The 18,227-nt window shown below is 31.5% G+C and overlaps 2 protein-coding genes across 2 annotated transcripts in view; one reads left to right on the top strand and one right to left on the bottom strand.

Annotated features, from left to right (window-relative positions):
- The window catches only part of LOC139522424 (uncharacterized), a 30,988-nt gene extending 18,156 nt beyond the window's left edge, over positions 1-12,832 (bottom strand). Inside the window, exons 1-2 of the mRNA XM_071315938.1 lie at positions 12,649-12,832; positions 1,771-1,824 (exon numbers count right to left, since the gene is read on the bottom strand). Coding sequence (XP_071172039.1) covers positions 1,771-1,824; positions 12,649-12,670 — 76 coding nt within the window. The 5' untranslated portion in view covers positions 12,671-12,832. The remainder of the gene's footprint in view (positions 1-1,770; positions 1,825-12,648) is intronic.
- Positions 1-18,227, top strand: part of LOC139523758 (uncharacterized) — a 312,433-nt gene that overhangs the window by 155,668 nt on the left and 138,538 nt on the right. The window lies entirely within an intron of this gene.

An 18,227-nucleotide genomic window follows, 5' to 3' on the forward strand; every position in this document is an offset into this window, starting at 1 on the left:
AAGCGACACCCAAAATGAGGTCTTCTCGTTTAATAGTATAGATATTTTAAAATTAAAACTAATCTAAGCTTATTGAGTCATAAATGTTTAGCTTGCATATCGTGTTATTTAAGAATTGAATGCTTCTTTTTGTAAATTTATTGGGGTGTAAAAGCGTTGACCGAAGTACATTTTGTATGAAGCGCGGAAGCGCTTCATTCTAAAAATGTGCGCACGGTCAACGCTTTTACACCCCTATAAAGTTACAAAAAGAAGCATTCAATACTTATAATTACATTTTTTAGCTATGATCAGGAAAACACGATTTTTTTTATATTTTTTTATTTAATTCACCTGTGCACTTTATTGTTGGACCACGTGTTATCATGAATGAAAAGTTGTATTGAGCAATGCGACTGCTTACGGAATAACACGTGATGTGCAGTTTGCCAATCAGAATACAGTATTATAATGAAACATACATCTAATGTAATTATTAATAAATAAGTAATATTCCTTTGTTATATTTATTCAGTGTCACTGCTACAAAGGAAACTTATACACATTTGCATATTTTGACTTCATGCTAAAACTTAAGTAAATTTATTATAGTGCAATTGCCAATACATTTTAGTGTTTTTAATTAGGTTCGGTTTGATCTAGGAAATTCATCCGGAATCGGACCAGTAATGGTAAATTTAATGCTGGTACACCTTAATTAAAAATACGTTCACAATTGTGCAAATGACTTTTGTGAAAAACAACAGCGGTTATTCAATAGTTTGAGTATAATAAATATTAACACGAAATGTATTAAACAATGAAACAATTGGTTACAATTAGTAGCTTAATCTTTTGTAATTTGAATTTAACTATAATGAGCACTACGGGAAGCTTGCTATGAATAGGCGTGCCTAGCTAAGCAGGAACTGCGTTGTTTTGTGTTCGATTCTTGTAAGGGCTTATCTCAAATTTTCTGTATATCATTTTGTTTGTTTTCCATTTTCTTTTCTCCATACTATTATTACTTTTATTAGTCCTTCAAATTATAATTGTTATTAACCTTTTTGTTACTTTTTCTTCATCATACAGAAGTTTATACAATTATGACCGATTTCTTTACATAATATTGAATATTTCCTCACAAGGAAATTATAATTATCCTCGTAATGCATTCATCCATTTGAATTTAATTCCCAGGTAAACATGAATGCTTTGATTAAAATGGATGTCTTTATATTCCCATTCCGTAATGTATTCAATCATGATGATTTAATGTGCAACTTAGCACTTAGTTTTAGAAAGCATTTATAGAGTGCACTTTGTATATACAACTGTTTCACAAACCACGTCTCTTATATATTCATAGATACATTGTTTTGTTCATTTGCTGGTTTCCAGATATGATCTCTTTGTTTTATTTAATAGAGACATTACTTGGGAATGTTACTAGTATAAACATAAAATATTGGAGCAGCCTTGAGTTCTGAGGGAGACCTACATTTAAAGAAGAGGAAGTACAGAATTTCCAAGAGTTTTGAGGAATATACATATTGAAAATATGCCGCCCAGCCCTATAATTTGACCTTTGAAAAAATAGTAGTTAATATGAGCTTCCAATTCTAGGATGTAATTTTTGGAAAACTTTATATAAAAGTGGTACAGTTTTAGACGTTTAATGAGTTCAAATGGGAAATCACGTTAGCCATATTTACATATTTACAGAAATGCAACCTACAAGATATACATTCGATTTTGCAAAGTTGTCAACTTTGAAATAATTAATCATACCTGATTCTGTTAAAAACCACAAAACGTGAAACCAAACTGTAGCCAGTAACATACCTGAAAAAACCAACACATGTTTATAAATGCAACATAGATGCCTCATACTCATGCTAATATACAGTAGAACAGAAAACGGAATTTAGTTGGAATTTCAACACTTTGTAGAAAGCAAACGGTAGCACCAGCGTTGTATGTTATTTGCTGAAAAATTTATTTTACATAAATATACTAGAGCACACACGCAAATTCGCGGGCATTTAGTGCGTGGTTAAAAGTATTTAAACTGTTGTAGGATGATTTTTATGACTGGCTAATTTCAGAAAAGGTGTTAAAAGTCTTAGCCTGCGGGTGCTGTGTTGGCAGGAAAATTTTGTTTTAACCCTCACCCTCTTTTTCCAAAGTCCGTTATTGCTTGTTTTCTGTTTTTCTGTTTTTCTGTATACTATGGGCATATATATTATAAAAATAAAGTGTATTTCTAGTTTTCTATACACTGCAGTCATTGATATAGTATATATATATATATATATAGACTCTTTATATAATATATCATCGACTGCCGTGGATAGTAAACTTGGAATTGAAGTAAATAGCAAATGTATTTTATTCATAATATATGTATGATTATAGTATACAGAAAACCGTGAAAACAATTGTCCTGTCCCAAGTTCTTTGGAAAATAATGTGCTATTTTAAAACAGTTCTAAACGGAAGTCTTGTTTATGACTTAAAAGTCCGTCCGATGACGGAACAATATCCGGACGTCTTTTTTTTCGTTTTTCTCCCAAAATAACCCAAACTGAATAATCATAAGAATGGATGACAAATGCGACTATGTATGGTACCTGTAGGACACAGGGGCATGATGATTAATTTATTGAGGAAGGAAGAAAAGCGACACACAAAAGGGGGTCTGCTCGTTTACTAGTATAGATATCCATCGATAAACAAGTGACACAAAAGAAAGTAATATACAATAATGAAGGTACAAAACAAGTAGTCACCAAAATACCGTACTCCAATGTTAATTAAAAAAAGGAAAAGTCCATAAAAATGCAGTTCTACCATACCACTAATGGCAAAAATGGAAAACAACTGTCATCTTTCTGACCTGGCATGATAATTTTCTGCAGAAAAAATGGGTTAAACCTGATTTTATAGATAGCTATGCCTCCTTCTGTTATGACAATTTTTATATTTACAATTTATTTTTATTTTCATTAACTGTGTTAACATGCATCACAGACTTACAAACACAACTGACAGAAAAATGACAAAGACGACGAAAACATAAAGAATCTTTTTTTAATTATTATAGTACACACAATACAATTGTAAAACATCCTTTCATGTAAATTTTCCCAATAATAAGATATCCAGTGCTCAAAATGATTAAAAAGATCACAAACCTTCAAACACAAATGACTTGAGTATTTAAATATTAAAACAAACAAAAAAGAACTGACATACACCCCGACAGTTAGTGTAAATATTAGTTTTTAAATACGTTAAAGTTAAACACAATTCAGTTAGATGTTCAGACTTCTATTTTTGTTAGAATTCTTACCTACACATATATTGATCACGATAAAACTGAACATCGAGGAACACAGCTCAGCTGCCGGTTAATGTTATACATTGTAGACCACAAAATACAAAGAATTCTTATAAAAACCGCTCGCTAATTTCACTGTAGAATATAGAAGTAATTCAAACATTTAAACCTAAGATATATTGAGTAAAATATTTAAAAAATATCATATTGGTATGAATACACAATAGGTAACAACTCAATATAATGCAAACTTAAAAACACTTTCTTATGGTAAACACAAGGTGTACACTAACATTTAAAGTTAATTACTATATTTCTAGATTCATAGTATTTTTAAAAAAAATTAAAGAAGACAAGTGTTTTTCAATAGTATGGTATGGCGAACGCAGGATATTTTCCCTTCCTATAAACATTATGTATCAAAAGGATTCTGATAAATTTTCTTTAAAACTGTTTTAGATATCTGCAATATTAGGATATGCCTTTGATATCCCCTGTTCTTTGAACTATATCTGTTTCAATTTATATCATCATATTATTCATTTGATATTGTTTTCTTTTAGAATAAAAACATTATTATTGTGAATGATTTAATCATATAAAAACTAATAACATAAAGTACTGAATAATTCATAGTTTAGTTTGTAAGAAAAAGAAAATGTACTTCAAGTACTATAAGGTCTGCTTCATATATGCATCTTGACTTTCATCTAGGTATTAAAACTTAGAGTCAAACTGTTGCATGCGTAGATGGTTGGTACTTTTCGTTTAAATCGATTTTAATTTTTTTTTTTTATTAGAATTTTATGATGTTTTATATTTTTGTTAACTGATTCGAAATGAAATCAAATGACGAATACTACTTGGCAACTTTAAAATAAATGCTCTCTTTACATTTTAACTATTTGACTCTTATTCCACTACTAAAGAATTGAGTTAATTTGTATTTAGAACGATTCCGACATAAAATGAACTTCCTGTAACAAGATCTTTAACTTTTTGATAAGTGCAATAATCCATGTTTTATTGAACATTAAACCAAGAAAAAACACATTTCGTTCGTAGATGGCTTTATTGAAAAACTGTCTGAACGTTTATTACACTATATCACCTTCACATGCACATTGACGATAACGAACATTGTCATAATTAATAGAACTTGATTTATTTTGGGAAATAATTTTTGTTGAAAGGTATGGGATCGCAGCATGAGATCTGATCCATTTTCATCGAATTATATTTATCTTTAATGTTTCCAAACGTTCTACTAAAAGAGAAGTTCTTTCTTAATTGGAGGTATAAATTGTTCATAATTGAAATTACGTATGTATCAATATTTTAATAATTCAGCAACATATAACTCCAGATTATTAAAAATGTATGGTTTTTAGAAGCAAGGTTTTTTCGTGTTCAGGTTCTATAATGTCTACTATCAGCTTCATTTTGAAATTAATAGAGTCTGACGTCTTGGAATAAAACGGCTTTTGTATGTATCGATTCTAACACAAAGCAACATACCATATCAATATGTATACCTTTTGACTTAAAGGGAATCAAAAAATCACAAATGCATTTGTTTTCAGTCCAGGTGATAATTTATAAATGAGTTGTCAATATCATACAACTGGTTATTTTGATGCTTTATGAAGACATTTTAACTTTCACACTTGATACATCTACTCCTCATTCTAAGACGAATTGAAAAACAATTCATCAAAATTTTAATATCTCAGACATATTAAGAACGGAAAAAATATACTTTATACATAACCACTAATTCAGACGCTTTCATATTTTGAAAATGAACGTATTATATATATATTTGGTGGATGCCAAAGGGAAATAACATATTCTATTCATTTAGTATACAGGATGTTTTAGGGACTTAACAAATAGAACGACAAAAAGTTAGTTTATCTATTTTATAATTCATGTTTTGCTTTCAAAATTATGTCACGCATTATTCAAAACTCTGATGAATACTAAGGTTTCAACTCCCTCAGGCAAAGTTGGCTTTAGATGAATTTGGCTATTAATTTTAGGTATTTTTGACATATAGCTCGTCAACGGTTTCGGTACTTATACATCTTCGAATTTCAAATGTTTGGCTTTGAGAGTTCCTAATGGAGGTAAATCCAGAAAAGCGCTTCGGACGCAATAAATTATAAAACGTGTTGTTTTTAATTCTTTGCTTGTTTAAGAAATAAATGATACCTCCGAAACAACCAGGTCTGCTTTAAATGGTAATCTGCATCATATAATTTATGTATCTCGACTTGTACCTACATATTGCAAATGGGGATCAATTTACACAACGCTTCACGACTCATGAGATAACTTTGATTTTCCTATTATGAACTTGAAGAATATTTTCTGAATCAGTAATTTTAGCAGCAACTGCATATTAACTAGATACATCGCTGTTCGAGTGATTATTTAATGGCCTCAATTCATTGAATGATGTTTCTTATATAGATTCTATACATTAGGTGTATCATCAGTATATATTTCCTCAAATAGAATAACAAGTATCTAAACTTTGCCCAAATGAAGTTTTAACAATGATTTTGTTTTAGAAATATAGTTAAAAGTATGGGTCACCGTGCTATTTATAGGAGCTTCAAGTCGTGCAACATTGTCAAAATGTGTATACATTGTTCATGAAAAACACATTTTAGTGAATAAAAGGTATTCTAAGAGATAGAATTTTGTAATAAAATATGAAAAGATATATTTTATTATAATGTTTTTAAAGAAATAAACAGACAAAATGGTGTCACCAAACTTATTAGAAGTGAAGAATGAAAATTTCAATATCATTCTAGTATAAAAATAATGGCAAACATGACATTCTAAAAACAAAAATATTTAGTATTGTTTTAACATTTTGGATATTGCAATGAATATCATCTGTTTTTTTTAATTAATACAATAAATTCAGTTTATCAAACAAATTGCAAATCTGTCTTCAAATATGAAGATTGAGGCAAAGAACTAAACCGATTGAGTACTGCTATTGTGCATTACAAGATGACAGGAGACATTGAAACTACCTTAAACAAAGAGCAATGGCCCCGTCACACTAGACCACGATCGCACCACGATGTAAAATTAATTCAGATCGAGGAGAGATCGTGGTATGAGTCGCATGCAAATGTAAATTTTAATTGTTTTCACGATGCTACTACGTCCTCTATCCGCTTATACAACGATCCCGATGTGATAATACCACGCTCTCACCACACTTATTCTTCCGCCTCCCTACGACTATCCCGATCTTACTACGCCCATCACGTTTTCACTACGACCATACTACGGTTTATCCGATTGCAACACGGTCTTATCACGCTTCTATTGCGATTATAGTACGCTCTTACCACGATCATACTTCCTTTATACCATGTTTATCCCGATCTTAATGATTGTAAAAGCAGTACTACATATATACATGGACATGGTCTTGTGCTTTAATTCAATTTGAGGTTTCAAACAAAACCTAGAGAGCTTTATATATTCTATGTGACAATGACAAAACATTTTACTAGAACACGACATGATCGTAGTATGAACGTAGTCAGGTCATATCAAAAGCGAGATGTGTGGACATCATTAGCGTGTAAGAATCATACTATTGTCATGAAAAGCGTGTTTTTAACGTGGTATAGTTGTTGTAAAATCGAGGTTTGGTAGCGGTGAGAACGTGATGGTCGTAGCGATGTCGTAGTAACTTCGCTGTGAGATCGTAGTGTAGTCTCTCCAACTAAAACCATGATTGCGCTATGATGTTACATCGACCATTGCGATCTTACCACGACCATTTCGCTCTCACTACACTCCTACTACGACATGATTTTTGCCACAATTGCTTTGAACATGTTTAAAATTGGTCCACGCTCATCACGATCATGGACACAGCACCACGACCGTACCACGACATTACGACTGTCAAAATTTGCATTATCAGAGATCGAAGTGCGAGCGTGGTCAGTGTGATGGGGGTATTAATATTGATATAGATGAAGTTGTCCCTTAAAACTTTGTACGTACTTAAAGATAATTTCTCTCGGTTTGTCTAGCTAGTTTAATCTTTTGTCTTCCGCCCGTCCAGTGTTTTGTGAAAAGTCCTATTTATGTTATTTTTATTGAATTTCAATAGTTTTTAGATGAGCCGTTACTCCATGTATCTTTTTTTAAATCTACATTATTCAAATTTCACTTTGATGACGTACGATAGATTTAAATTGATATATAATAACTGCTTTCATATCATGAAACAATGTCTTCTGTGCGGTCCTCTGAAGTTTTGATATCAAAGCGTTTCTTAGTTATCCGGGCTGTTAATCATCTGTATATATTTTATTTTAAAAATCTGTAAATATTACAATTGGATGATGTTTTTTTCTAATTTGATAACAAGAGCTGTCAAAATGACAGTAAACCGGATTCTTTAACATTTATTTGTGTTCTGGCATTTATCAATATTACAAGGACCAAAACTCCTAATAGGTAAAATTAATGATTATCAATATCAAACTTGACTTCCATGTTGTCAACAATAACAACATATAAACTAGATAGAAAATGACCCTCTAGCAGGACAAACTGTGTGCCCTTAATGCATAAAGTGAGAAAAAAATGTCCACCTACCTAGGATTTTGAAAATATCTAAAACTTTCAAGAACCGTCACTCCTGAACGGTAACAGTCAAAATCGTCATAATTGAACTTGACCTCCATTTTGTTGTCAGTAACAACATATTATAATTTTAAAAGGTTTGGTTGAACGGTTCATGAGTAAATGCACGGACACAACATTTTTTAAACTTTCAAGAACCGTAACTCCTGAACGGTAAAAGTCAAAATCGTCAATTTGAACTTGACCTCCATTTTGTTGTCAGTAACAACATATTAACATTTTAAAAGGTTTGGTTGAACGCTTCATGAGTAAATGCACGGACAACATTTGGTTGCCGACCGCCCGCCCGCCCGCCCGCCGTACATCCCCAAATCAATAACCGACATTTTTGACACAAAAATCCGGTTAAAAATGAAATCAAATGACGAATCAAACTTTGAAGATAAGTAATTAAACGCATCCTTAAGATTTTGGGCGTTTTACTCTTCATTTGCAGATGTCATGTCTTTTTTTTTTATGTAGATCAGTTCTTACATAAAATGAAAATTACATAACAACATCTAAAAGTTTTTGAAAATTTAATCATCTTAGTCTTTTTGAACTTCGCTCGAAGATGGCTTAAGTTTTTTGAATGCCTAATGCACTACTTTATAATTTTACATGCAAATTGACATAATCTAAAGACATTCTATGGAGATGTATTGGATAGCAGCATAATCTATGTTGATTGTGGCGTACTAAATCATAATTCTGGTACTTCTGATAACTTTTATAATTATCTATAATGAGGATATGTTTGAGAACTACAAAAAAGAGATAAGCAGGTCAGAAGGTACAGAATAAAGGACCAAACAATAAATAACAGTAAAAAATAAGCTATTAAAATTGAGAACAGATTATAATGAGAATCATGGGTTGTTTAAAAGTACATAAGTATAAACAAGAATGGGCAAAAGAGATAAAGAAAAAAGAAAAAAGGTATACAAAAATAAAGAAATAAGGTCCACCTTACAGATTCTCTGTAATGTTTGTAGACATTAAATAGAACGCTTTTTATAAATAAGTAAAAAGTATAATTCGTGGATAATCACCATGACGTTGTACATTTCCCCAATACTTTGATATGTATACAAAAGGAGGGACAGGATCACAAGGGACTTATCTTAACCATAACGAAAGCAGACAACACAATTGCAAAGGAGTAAAACAAAAGAAAAAAAATCAGCAATTATTACAAAATTGAGAAACACAAATCTTATGGAGACTGGGACAAACTCCAGTGTAACGGCAGGGTTATATAGAACGAGCAAGTGTGTCATTACGTTCAGAAGTTGTTTTCATACGATCTACATCCTTCGTCAAATCATATCAGACTCAATAGAAATGAATTGACATCATGTACGCATTTAGTACAGACGGTATACTGATTTGACACGTTATCATTTTCTTTCTCAATTTTATGATAAATGATTTCACTGTTGTTTGTGATTTCAAAGATACAGTAATTCCGTCAACATAGATCATATTGCATTTTCTTCTCACTGTAATTGAATAAAAACAGTACCAAAACGTATATATGTCTCACACAACATCTACTTTTATACATTGAAATACCTCCGTGTCAATAAATAAATATGAGTAAACCAAAACTATGTATATATATGGTCAACTAGAAACCAAGGAAACTGTATTTATATCATAAAACTTGTGAAGATGTTGATGACGCTAATGACTCTTCTGCTTATTCACGACGAGAAAATGTTTAAGGGATATGTATACATACTCTGCACTGTACTTGACTGACACATTATCTAGATGGTAAATGTGGTAGGTGACAAATTAATGTCACTCTACCTTAGCACACTAGTCGAACTACGATCCGACAAGAATTTGCTCTTACTTAGCAGAATCAAAACAGTCAATACTAATTTTAAAGTCTTTAATCCGGTTAGGTTTCGACCCGACGACATCCAGCTCTCTAGATCGACATGATCCAACGAGACAAATATTGCGGTTTGAAACAGATTTGTTACTGACGAAAATAATGAAATCTGATGAAAAAAGTGGGGAAAGATGCCAAGGTGACATTCAAAACTCATTTATTGAAAAAATTGACAATCTCCTTATAAATGTTGTAAAACAAGAGACGAAGATAAGAAAGACAAACAAGTCTCCAAACACTACATGATAAACTGAAGACTCAACAACACCAACCACACAACCAACTGGTGTGTTATCAAGTAAACTACTCAAGACAAAACTCGATTAAAATGTACATATGTAAACTGATAAAATGGTATTGGAATAGTTATGCGACCAGATGTTGTGAGGATTAATCTTAAAAAGGGGTTCGAAAAGCAATAACTGATTTTTGCACCAACTCGTCTCACACCATTTGAGACAGAATCGCGAACATGTTTGTGTAATTAACACTAAAGGAGTTGCCTCTGTCGTGGGTTTAGAAATTTAGATATTTGCGGTAAGACAGGAATTGTGATTGTCGGGTTCTTTAGAGAATAGTTTGATACATGCATTGTTATTTATATCAGTGTAGTACGTTGATAATGTTAATTAACTTATTGCTGCAGATACTTTCGTATTTAGCTCTTTCTAGGCCAATTCGCAGCGGTTTTATTTCGCGATTTTTGAAAAGTACGTAATGTTTATAAACAATGAAAGATCCAAGTTTCAATTGTTTTCGACAATTCATATTCACGTTATATTTCTTATCGCGGACGTCGATGGCGAAAATTAGTTGGTTTATATTACTTGAATTATAGCTTTAATGATATGTAGGAATGTAACAGGTCGTGTTTGGGTTCTTTATTGACCCTTCGGATTCGGTATTTGTTGACACTGTAACGTTGTTTATGTTGCACCTGTGGCGTTGTCTTTGTAGATAGAAACACAGACATATAACGTAGATTCGATCTCGAATAACTTCAACAGAGTAAATAAACCAACTGAAAAAAAATAATTCAATATCACATCGTTTGCATATAAAGCAATACTATCCGTGTGGTACTGGTAAATGGGTACTAAAGTATGCATTATAATTATGTTTTTTGCAATAAAACTTTTTGTGGGAATTTTAATCATATTAAATTCTTTGATACTTCTATATTATACAGAAAAAAAGTAAAAGTAAAATCTCCAAAATACTGAGCTCTGAGCAAAATTCAAAACGGAAAACCTTAACAAAATGGCAAAATCAAAAGCTCACACACATCAAACGAATGAATAACAACTGTCATATACCTGACTAGGTACTGAAATTTTCTTATGTTAAAAATGTTGGTAACCGTTGGTTGTATAGCTAGCTTAACCTCTCACTTGTATGATAGTTGCATCAAATTCCATTATATTGACACCGATGTGTGAACAAAATAAACAGCCATAATAGGCAAAAATGTCAAAAATAGGGGTGCATCAGTCAATGTTGCGCTAAAATTTTAATCACTATACAAACAAACAAATATTTTACAAGGAGGCATATAGACAAAGCACATAAGAAAAAATTAAAGACAAGAATATAAATTTTCCTTGCAAATTTGACATATTTCTTTAAAAAATAGAAAACAATGTTGATTCCGACGATGATGCATAGGACGAAGTTTTCGTATATTCTACTCGTATTTCATTAAAAAATAATCACATGGTCAGTAATGTCCCCGTATGAGTTGAGATAGACAATAGCTTTCCCATTTTTTACATATAAACAATTTGTGTATGTTAATCAAATAGATAAAGAGATATAACGAAATATAAGGAGTTGAGGTATAAATGCAAAAAAAAAAACAAAAAAAAACACAACAACTCTCCTTTTAAGTCACAATTTGGAAAAATAAACCATTATAGGTCAAAGTACGGTATTCAACACGGAATATTGGATCATAAAGAACAGCAAGCTATAAAGGTCCCAAAATTACTAGTATAAAACCATTCAAACGGGAAAGTCAACTGTTTAATCTATTCAAAAAGAAAACCAAAAAAATACTTATAAATCACATGAACAAACGACATCTACTGAACATCAGGTTCCTGACTAAGGACTAGACTAGTGCAAACAAATACAGCGGGTTTAAACGTTTTAATAGGTACCAACTGTCATCCTTATCTGGTCTGTATGGAGTTAAATAAATTGATATGGTCTAAAATAAAAATCAGAAAAAATGGCCTTAAAAAAATAGAAAAAAAAAACATGACAAGATAAAGAACACAAAAATCAAAACCCTATATCCAAATTCATATGATCACATATGACCAAAAAAAAATAGAATTAGTGTTCTGCATAGAACTTAATCCGAGATTCACAAAAATAATAATAATCAATTGTCGCGTTGTTCTTTTATGTACATTCCTAATAAACGTCAAGCTGCGACTCATCATAAAAATAGCAAAGTTATTTCAAAATATTAAAATGGTATAGTACACTTCCGATAAAAACCTAAAGTGTATCACTAATAGAAACTTTTAAGAATCTTGTTTTTGACAAATAAAAGAAATTTAAAGCTTAAAATGGTATTTCAATTTCATCAAAATTGTGTAGCCGAAGTAAAGATTGCTTTCAAATACGAAATTATACTATTTAGGAACAGAAATAAATGACATTATTACAATAGAAAAACAATAAATAATGATAATAATAATATCACCAAAAACAAATACTTTGTAAATAAACTTTTACATACCATGTATCGTTATATCTATCATATTAACATTCCTCAGGTTTACTTTATAGTTCTATTTCAATTTCTAAATAATGCTATCGGAAATGTACAATTTATGAACAATCTATTTGCTGATAAATTAGACTCTCAACTCCTCCTTGTATTGGAAAACATTATCGAGCCATAGCTTCTTCAATGTCATTTCTTTCAAAACTTTACATACAGGAGTCTCTTAACTGCAATGCTTATATTGACATGCATTATAGGTTAGAACGACATCAATATTTGGATAATTGAAATTTCAATTCAATTTCTTTTAGTAGGCTTGAGTTTGTTTTTTCATAATTAACATATAGAGTGGGTGTCATTTTATTACTTAATGATTTGGACACATTGTCAATTAATGATAATTAACTAATGATTTAATTTTGAAGACTCTTTAGTCAACTAACCAAAACACTTCAAAAAATTTAACGATGGTTTAATTGAGTGCAACGCTTTTTGTTAAACATCTGTTAGACAATGAAAAGTAGCACTTTAAAATACCAAACAAAACAACCTGCGTTTCACTTTGTAGTAAAAGAAAGAGGTAAATAAACTCATCATAGGACTAAATTTTGTATATACGCCAGCCGCGCGTTTCGTTTACGAAAGACTCATCAGTGACGCTCGCATCCAAAAAAGTTTTTAAAAAAAGGTTAAATAAAGTACGAAGTTGAAGAGCATTGAGGACCAAAATTCCTAAAAAGTTTTGCCAAATTCAGCTAAGGTAATCTATGCCTGAGGTAGAAAAGCCTTAGAATTTCAAAATTCAATATTTTGTAAACAATTAACTTATCAAAAGATACAAAAAAGAAATAGCAAAAAATCGAAAGCATCAGAGACTCAGACACTAACAAAATTATTTTAAAAAGCTACAAACAACGAACAGACAGGCAAACGTCAAACAGATCACCACAATTATTTTCTGCGCAACCCCATATCTACCAAAAACTGGTTTAAACTCGTGTTTTCAAGAAAGGTACGCAGACAAGACAGTGCGGACATATTGCGTTTCCAGAATTGGCAAATCTTACTTTGATGTTTTAAAAGATTTCACCGGTTGATAGATAATTAAAACAAAACAATTTCCTCAGATACCTCAATGCAATGTGTCAAAAGAGCGGAACGAACGATACCAGAGGGACAGTCAAACTCATTGATCGAAAAATAAACTGGCAACGCCATGGCCAAACAATAAAAGACAAACGGACAAACAAATGTACAAAAGAAACAGCATAGAAAAACTAAAGACTTAGGAACACGAACCCCATCAAAAACTGGGGGTAATACCATGTGCGCCGGAAGGGTAAGCAGATCCTGCCCCACTGTCGTCACTATAGCTAGCTAGCTCATAGAAATACGGTTTCAATTCATGTGCTCCTAAAGGGTAAACAGAATGACTCTGTTCCATAATTTATAATTAATCTTGTTTTTCATGGTGAGTAAAAATTCGATGTTTCTGCATTTTGAATACATATGCATGTTGTCTTTGTCGAGCGCATGTTCATATGTATGCATTGATAATGGTAAACAGGATGAATTGAACTTCCTCTGTATTAACAAACAGTGATGTACGTAGTAAAAAGGGGGTCGGTGTAAATACAAAGAAGAAAGCGGACAACTCATTAGAAGTTACCCATGAATAAATTAAAATAACGTGAATAAACGTCCTGCAATGGGATGGTACAAAAGTATGATGACTTAATTTATAACCACTGGATAGATGCTACTGTTGGTGGAGTTTTTATTCCGCAGGAGTGTCACCAGGCCAGTAGTCAGCTCTTTTGTTGAAATGAATTATCATTGATATTGTCATTTTTATAAATTAACTGTTAACAAAACCTCAGGAATAGATTACCTAAGCTGTATTTGGCAAAACTTTTAAGAATTTTTGGTCTTCAATGCTTTTCAACTTCGTACTTTGTTTTGTACTTTAACTATATGATGATGTAAATGCAAAATTTCGATCCTTGTATCTATGATGAGATTATCAGGATCTGCTTACCCTTCCGGAGCACCTGAGATCACCCCTAGTTTTTGGTGGGGTTCGTGTTGTTTATTCTTTAGTTTTCTATGTTGTGTCATGTGTACTATTGTTTTTCTGTTTGTCTTTTTCATTTTTAGCCATGGCGTTGTCAGTTTGTTTTGGATTTATGAGTTTGACTGTCCCTTTGGTATCTTTCGTCCCTCTTTTATCAAAACGGTTACTTATCATTAGAATATTGATTGATCAGGTGTAGTTCTTAGACATGCATAATAATATAAATTTATGTATCAGTTATTTCAAAAGAAATCGTCAAAACCAGCCTTTTTTTCTATAATTGATGCCTCCCAAAACAATTTCAAGTTCTTTCGATTTTTTGCTATTTCTTTTTTGTATCGTTTGATAATCTCATCATAGATACAAGGATCGAAATTTTGCATTTACCATGTTTCCAATTTTGATTTGAAATAGCTATGATGGTAGATTTGATCATCTGTATACTTGTATAAGCAAACAAAAAACTCAATTGTAAAAACACATTTGTTTTATAAGTTGTTTATCCAACCAAATATAAAAATAACATTATTCCACCTTCTGTATTTATTTCCCGCCAATGATAAAATATGAAGTAGGTCATAAAATGTAAACACTATATGTTTGACATTGCAGGGGATCTAACCCTTGAAACTTCGCGCTAGATGTAATTAAGTTACAATGACACCACCAAAGTGTTATATCTAACTTTATGTAATTTGATGCGACTGTCATACAAGTAAGAGGTTTAGCGCTATAAAACCAGGTTCAATCCACCATTTTCAACATTTGTAAATTCCTGTACCCAGTCAGGGATTTGACAGTTGTTGTCCATTCGTTTGATGCGTTTTATTATTTAATTTTGCCATTTGATTAAGGACTTCCGTTTTGAATTTTCCTTGGAGTTCGATATTTTTGTGATTATAATTTTTACAGTACAAGCTGCTACATCAACATTGTGTGTTCGCTACGAAAGTGACCAGTCAAGTAAAAATAAGCCTTCAAGCCAAAAGGGAACCCAAGGCCAGATAAGAGAATATAAACATTTTTTTTGGAATTTTGGATCCTCAATGCTCTTCAACTTTGTACTTGTTTGGCTTTATTAATATTTCGATTTGAGCGTCACTGATGAGTCTTATGTAGACGAAACGCGCGTCTGGCGTACTAAATTATAATCCTGGTACTTTTGATAACTAATTGAACCAATGTATACTATTGTCTACAAATTGCAAATCTTAACTATAGAAAAAGACAATATCTCCTGTATTTTGTTTTTAATGAACCACAAATGTTGTTCAAACATCCTGTAATTAGAATTTTATTTATTCATTCTTATAGATTACATTTGATTTTTATACTATAGACATCATTCAATTTTCAATAATTTCGCACCAACTCTTAAAATCTAAAATTTATCAAGCGCTATCCATTGTTGATAAAGACAGCTTTGATACAGTATCGTTCAGAAAAACATAATGATGTTTTAGATAGTTATAAGAAGGTGTGGTCTGAGTGCCAATGGGGCAGTTCTCCATCCAAGAGCAAAGTGCACGCATGAAATTGTCATCGTTGTGAATTTAGAACAATTAAAAGACATTTTAAAATAGCCTTACGTTAAAAAAAATCAAGCACAATTGGCCGTTTCAGAATCTAAAGCGTCATGGGTAATTTCATTGTTCGTACCCCAAAATGAAAATAACGTCACGTCATTGGTTGAATTTCCATTGTTTATGACATTTTTAACCAATCACGACGTTTTGGTGTACACTTTTGAAAATATTACCCAGAATGCATTAGATTCTGAACTCTTTTGTCTTATCCTTCTTTGTACGTCTGGAGTCGGTTTAACAAAACAACTTTAAGATTAAGATCAATCGCAAGTTATGAACAATTCAGTCTACTTACGATACATCTTACTCATAAGTACTTTTGTGAAATTGACTCATGAAGCTTATAAATTGTGAAGTAAAATGATCAAATTTAATATTCTTTTCATACACATTTTAATTTACAAAGTATGAAAATGGCTAATTACTATTCTATTCAGAAATGTTATTTGGAGTCTGTACAAAACAATTTTAATTGATGGAAATTACAAAGTTGTCTGTTTCATTTTTATATTTCATTATTAAAATGTTTTAATAATGTTTCTATCCAGCGACATATTATTGTATTGTATTGTATTATTATACAAGGGTTTCGTGTGTGTCTGGTGCTTCTAATAATTATATTTATAATTAAGTTCTTCTTTGGTATATTTGCATTCTATAGTATATACATTTTAAATTGTTAGCGTATTTGTTCTTTCTTAATTGCTTTTTCGATATAGAGTTGTCAAACCCGGTTGCGTTGAATAAAACAAACGGAAGAAAGTTAATTAAATTGTTTATTTAGATAAAATCATTATGCCTAGATCTGTGTACACTGTTGCTTGTCACGAACCATTTGTATCAATTGAGATCCCGGATGTTTGACTACAATTATGTCAGTTCGATAATGTTTAGTCAATAGTGTGCAATTGATAATTATAAATCTGCTTTATGGTCCGGTTGTTGTCTCTTTGACACATTCCCCATTTCCATTCTCAATTTTATAATTGATAAGTTTATTTTACATGTAGTCAATCAATGACATGGAATTGGGTTAGTATATAACAAGGCTACCAGAAATGACATATTTGCCCATTCAACGCGACATTCTTTTTTCTCAAATAAACTATGTTTTGTATTCAACACATATACAAATATGTTTAACCCCAACACATTCTGTGTGTGTCTGTCCCAAGTCAAGAAGGAGCCTGTATAGTTCCGTGGTTGACGTTGGTTAATGTCTGTCATATTTGATTTTTGTAATTTTCAGATAGAGGAGGAAAGGACGACAACTCTGTCTGTATGGGATTGAGGAGGAAAGGACGACAACTATGTCTGTATGGGAGATGAGTTACATTTACCACTTCTCCTCATTCTTGTAGTAGAATGAATTTGTTTCTGTAAGTTGTGGTGTTAAACATGTTTTTCAAGAATAAATCTGAATAATTACATTACATGTATGTTTCATTTTAATCATTCAATTATTTTGTTTGGCTAACAGCAACCGCGTCATTCTGAAGTCAACATTTATTTCAAAATGAAATGCAACATTTATCGTGATACGTGCTTCCACAATAAAGTGCACAGGTAAATAAAAGAAAAACTTGACAGAAAACGCGATTTCATAATCCATGCAAAAAAAAATAATTATAAGAATTGAATTCTACTTTTTATAATTTTATAGGATTGTAAAAGCGTTGACAGTGCGCACATTTTTAGAATGAAGCGCTTCTGGGCTTCACACAACATGTACTTCGGTCAACGCTTTTACACCTCAATAAATTTACAAAAATTAGCACCGCAAGTTTTAATTATGTGCACCTTGACCAAAGATTGATTGTATGATTTGAAATTTGATTTAAATTAGTACATACTTTATAGTTTAGCTTTCATACTGATTTCAGATGAATTTTCCTCAAAAGTGTTTGATTAATATGTTTCAGGCATAAATA

The sequence above is a fragment of the Mytilus edulis genome, chromosome 5 (assembly GCF_963676685.1).
Source record: "Mytilus edulis chromosome 5, xbMytEdul2.2, whole genome shotgun sequence".
NCBI lineage: Eukaryota > Metazoa > Mollusca > Bivalvia > Mytilida > Mytilidae > Mytilus > Mytilus edulis.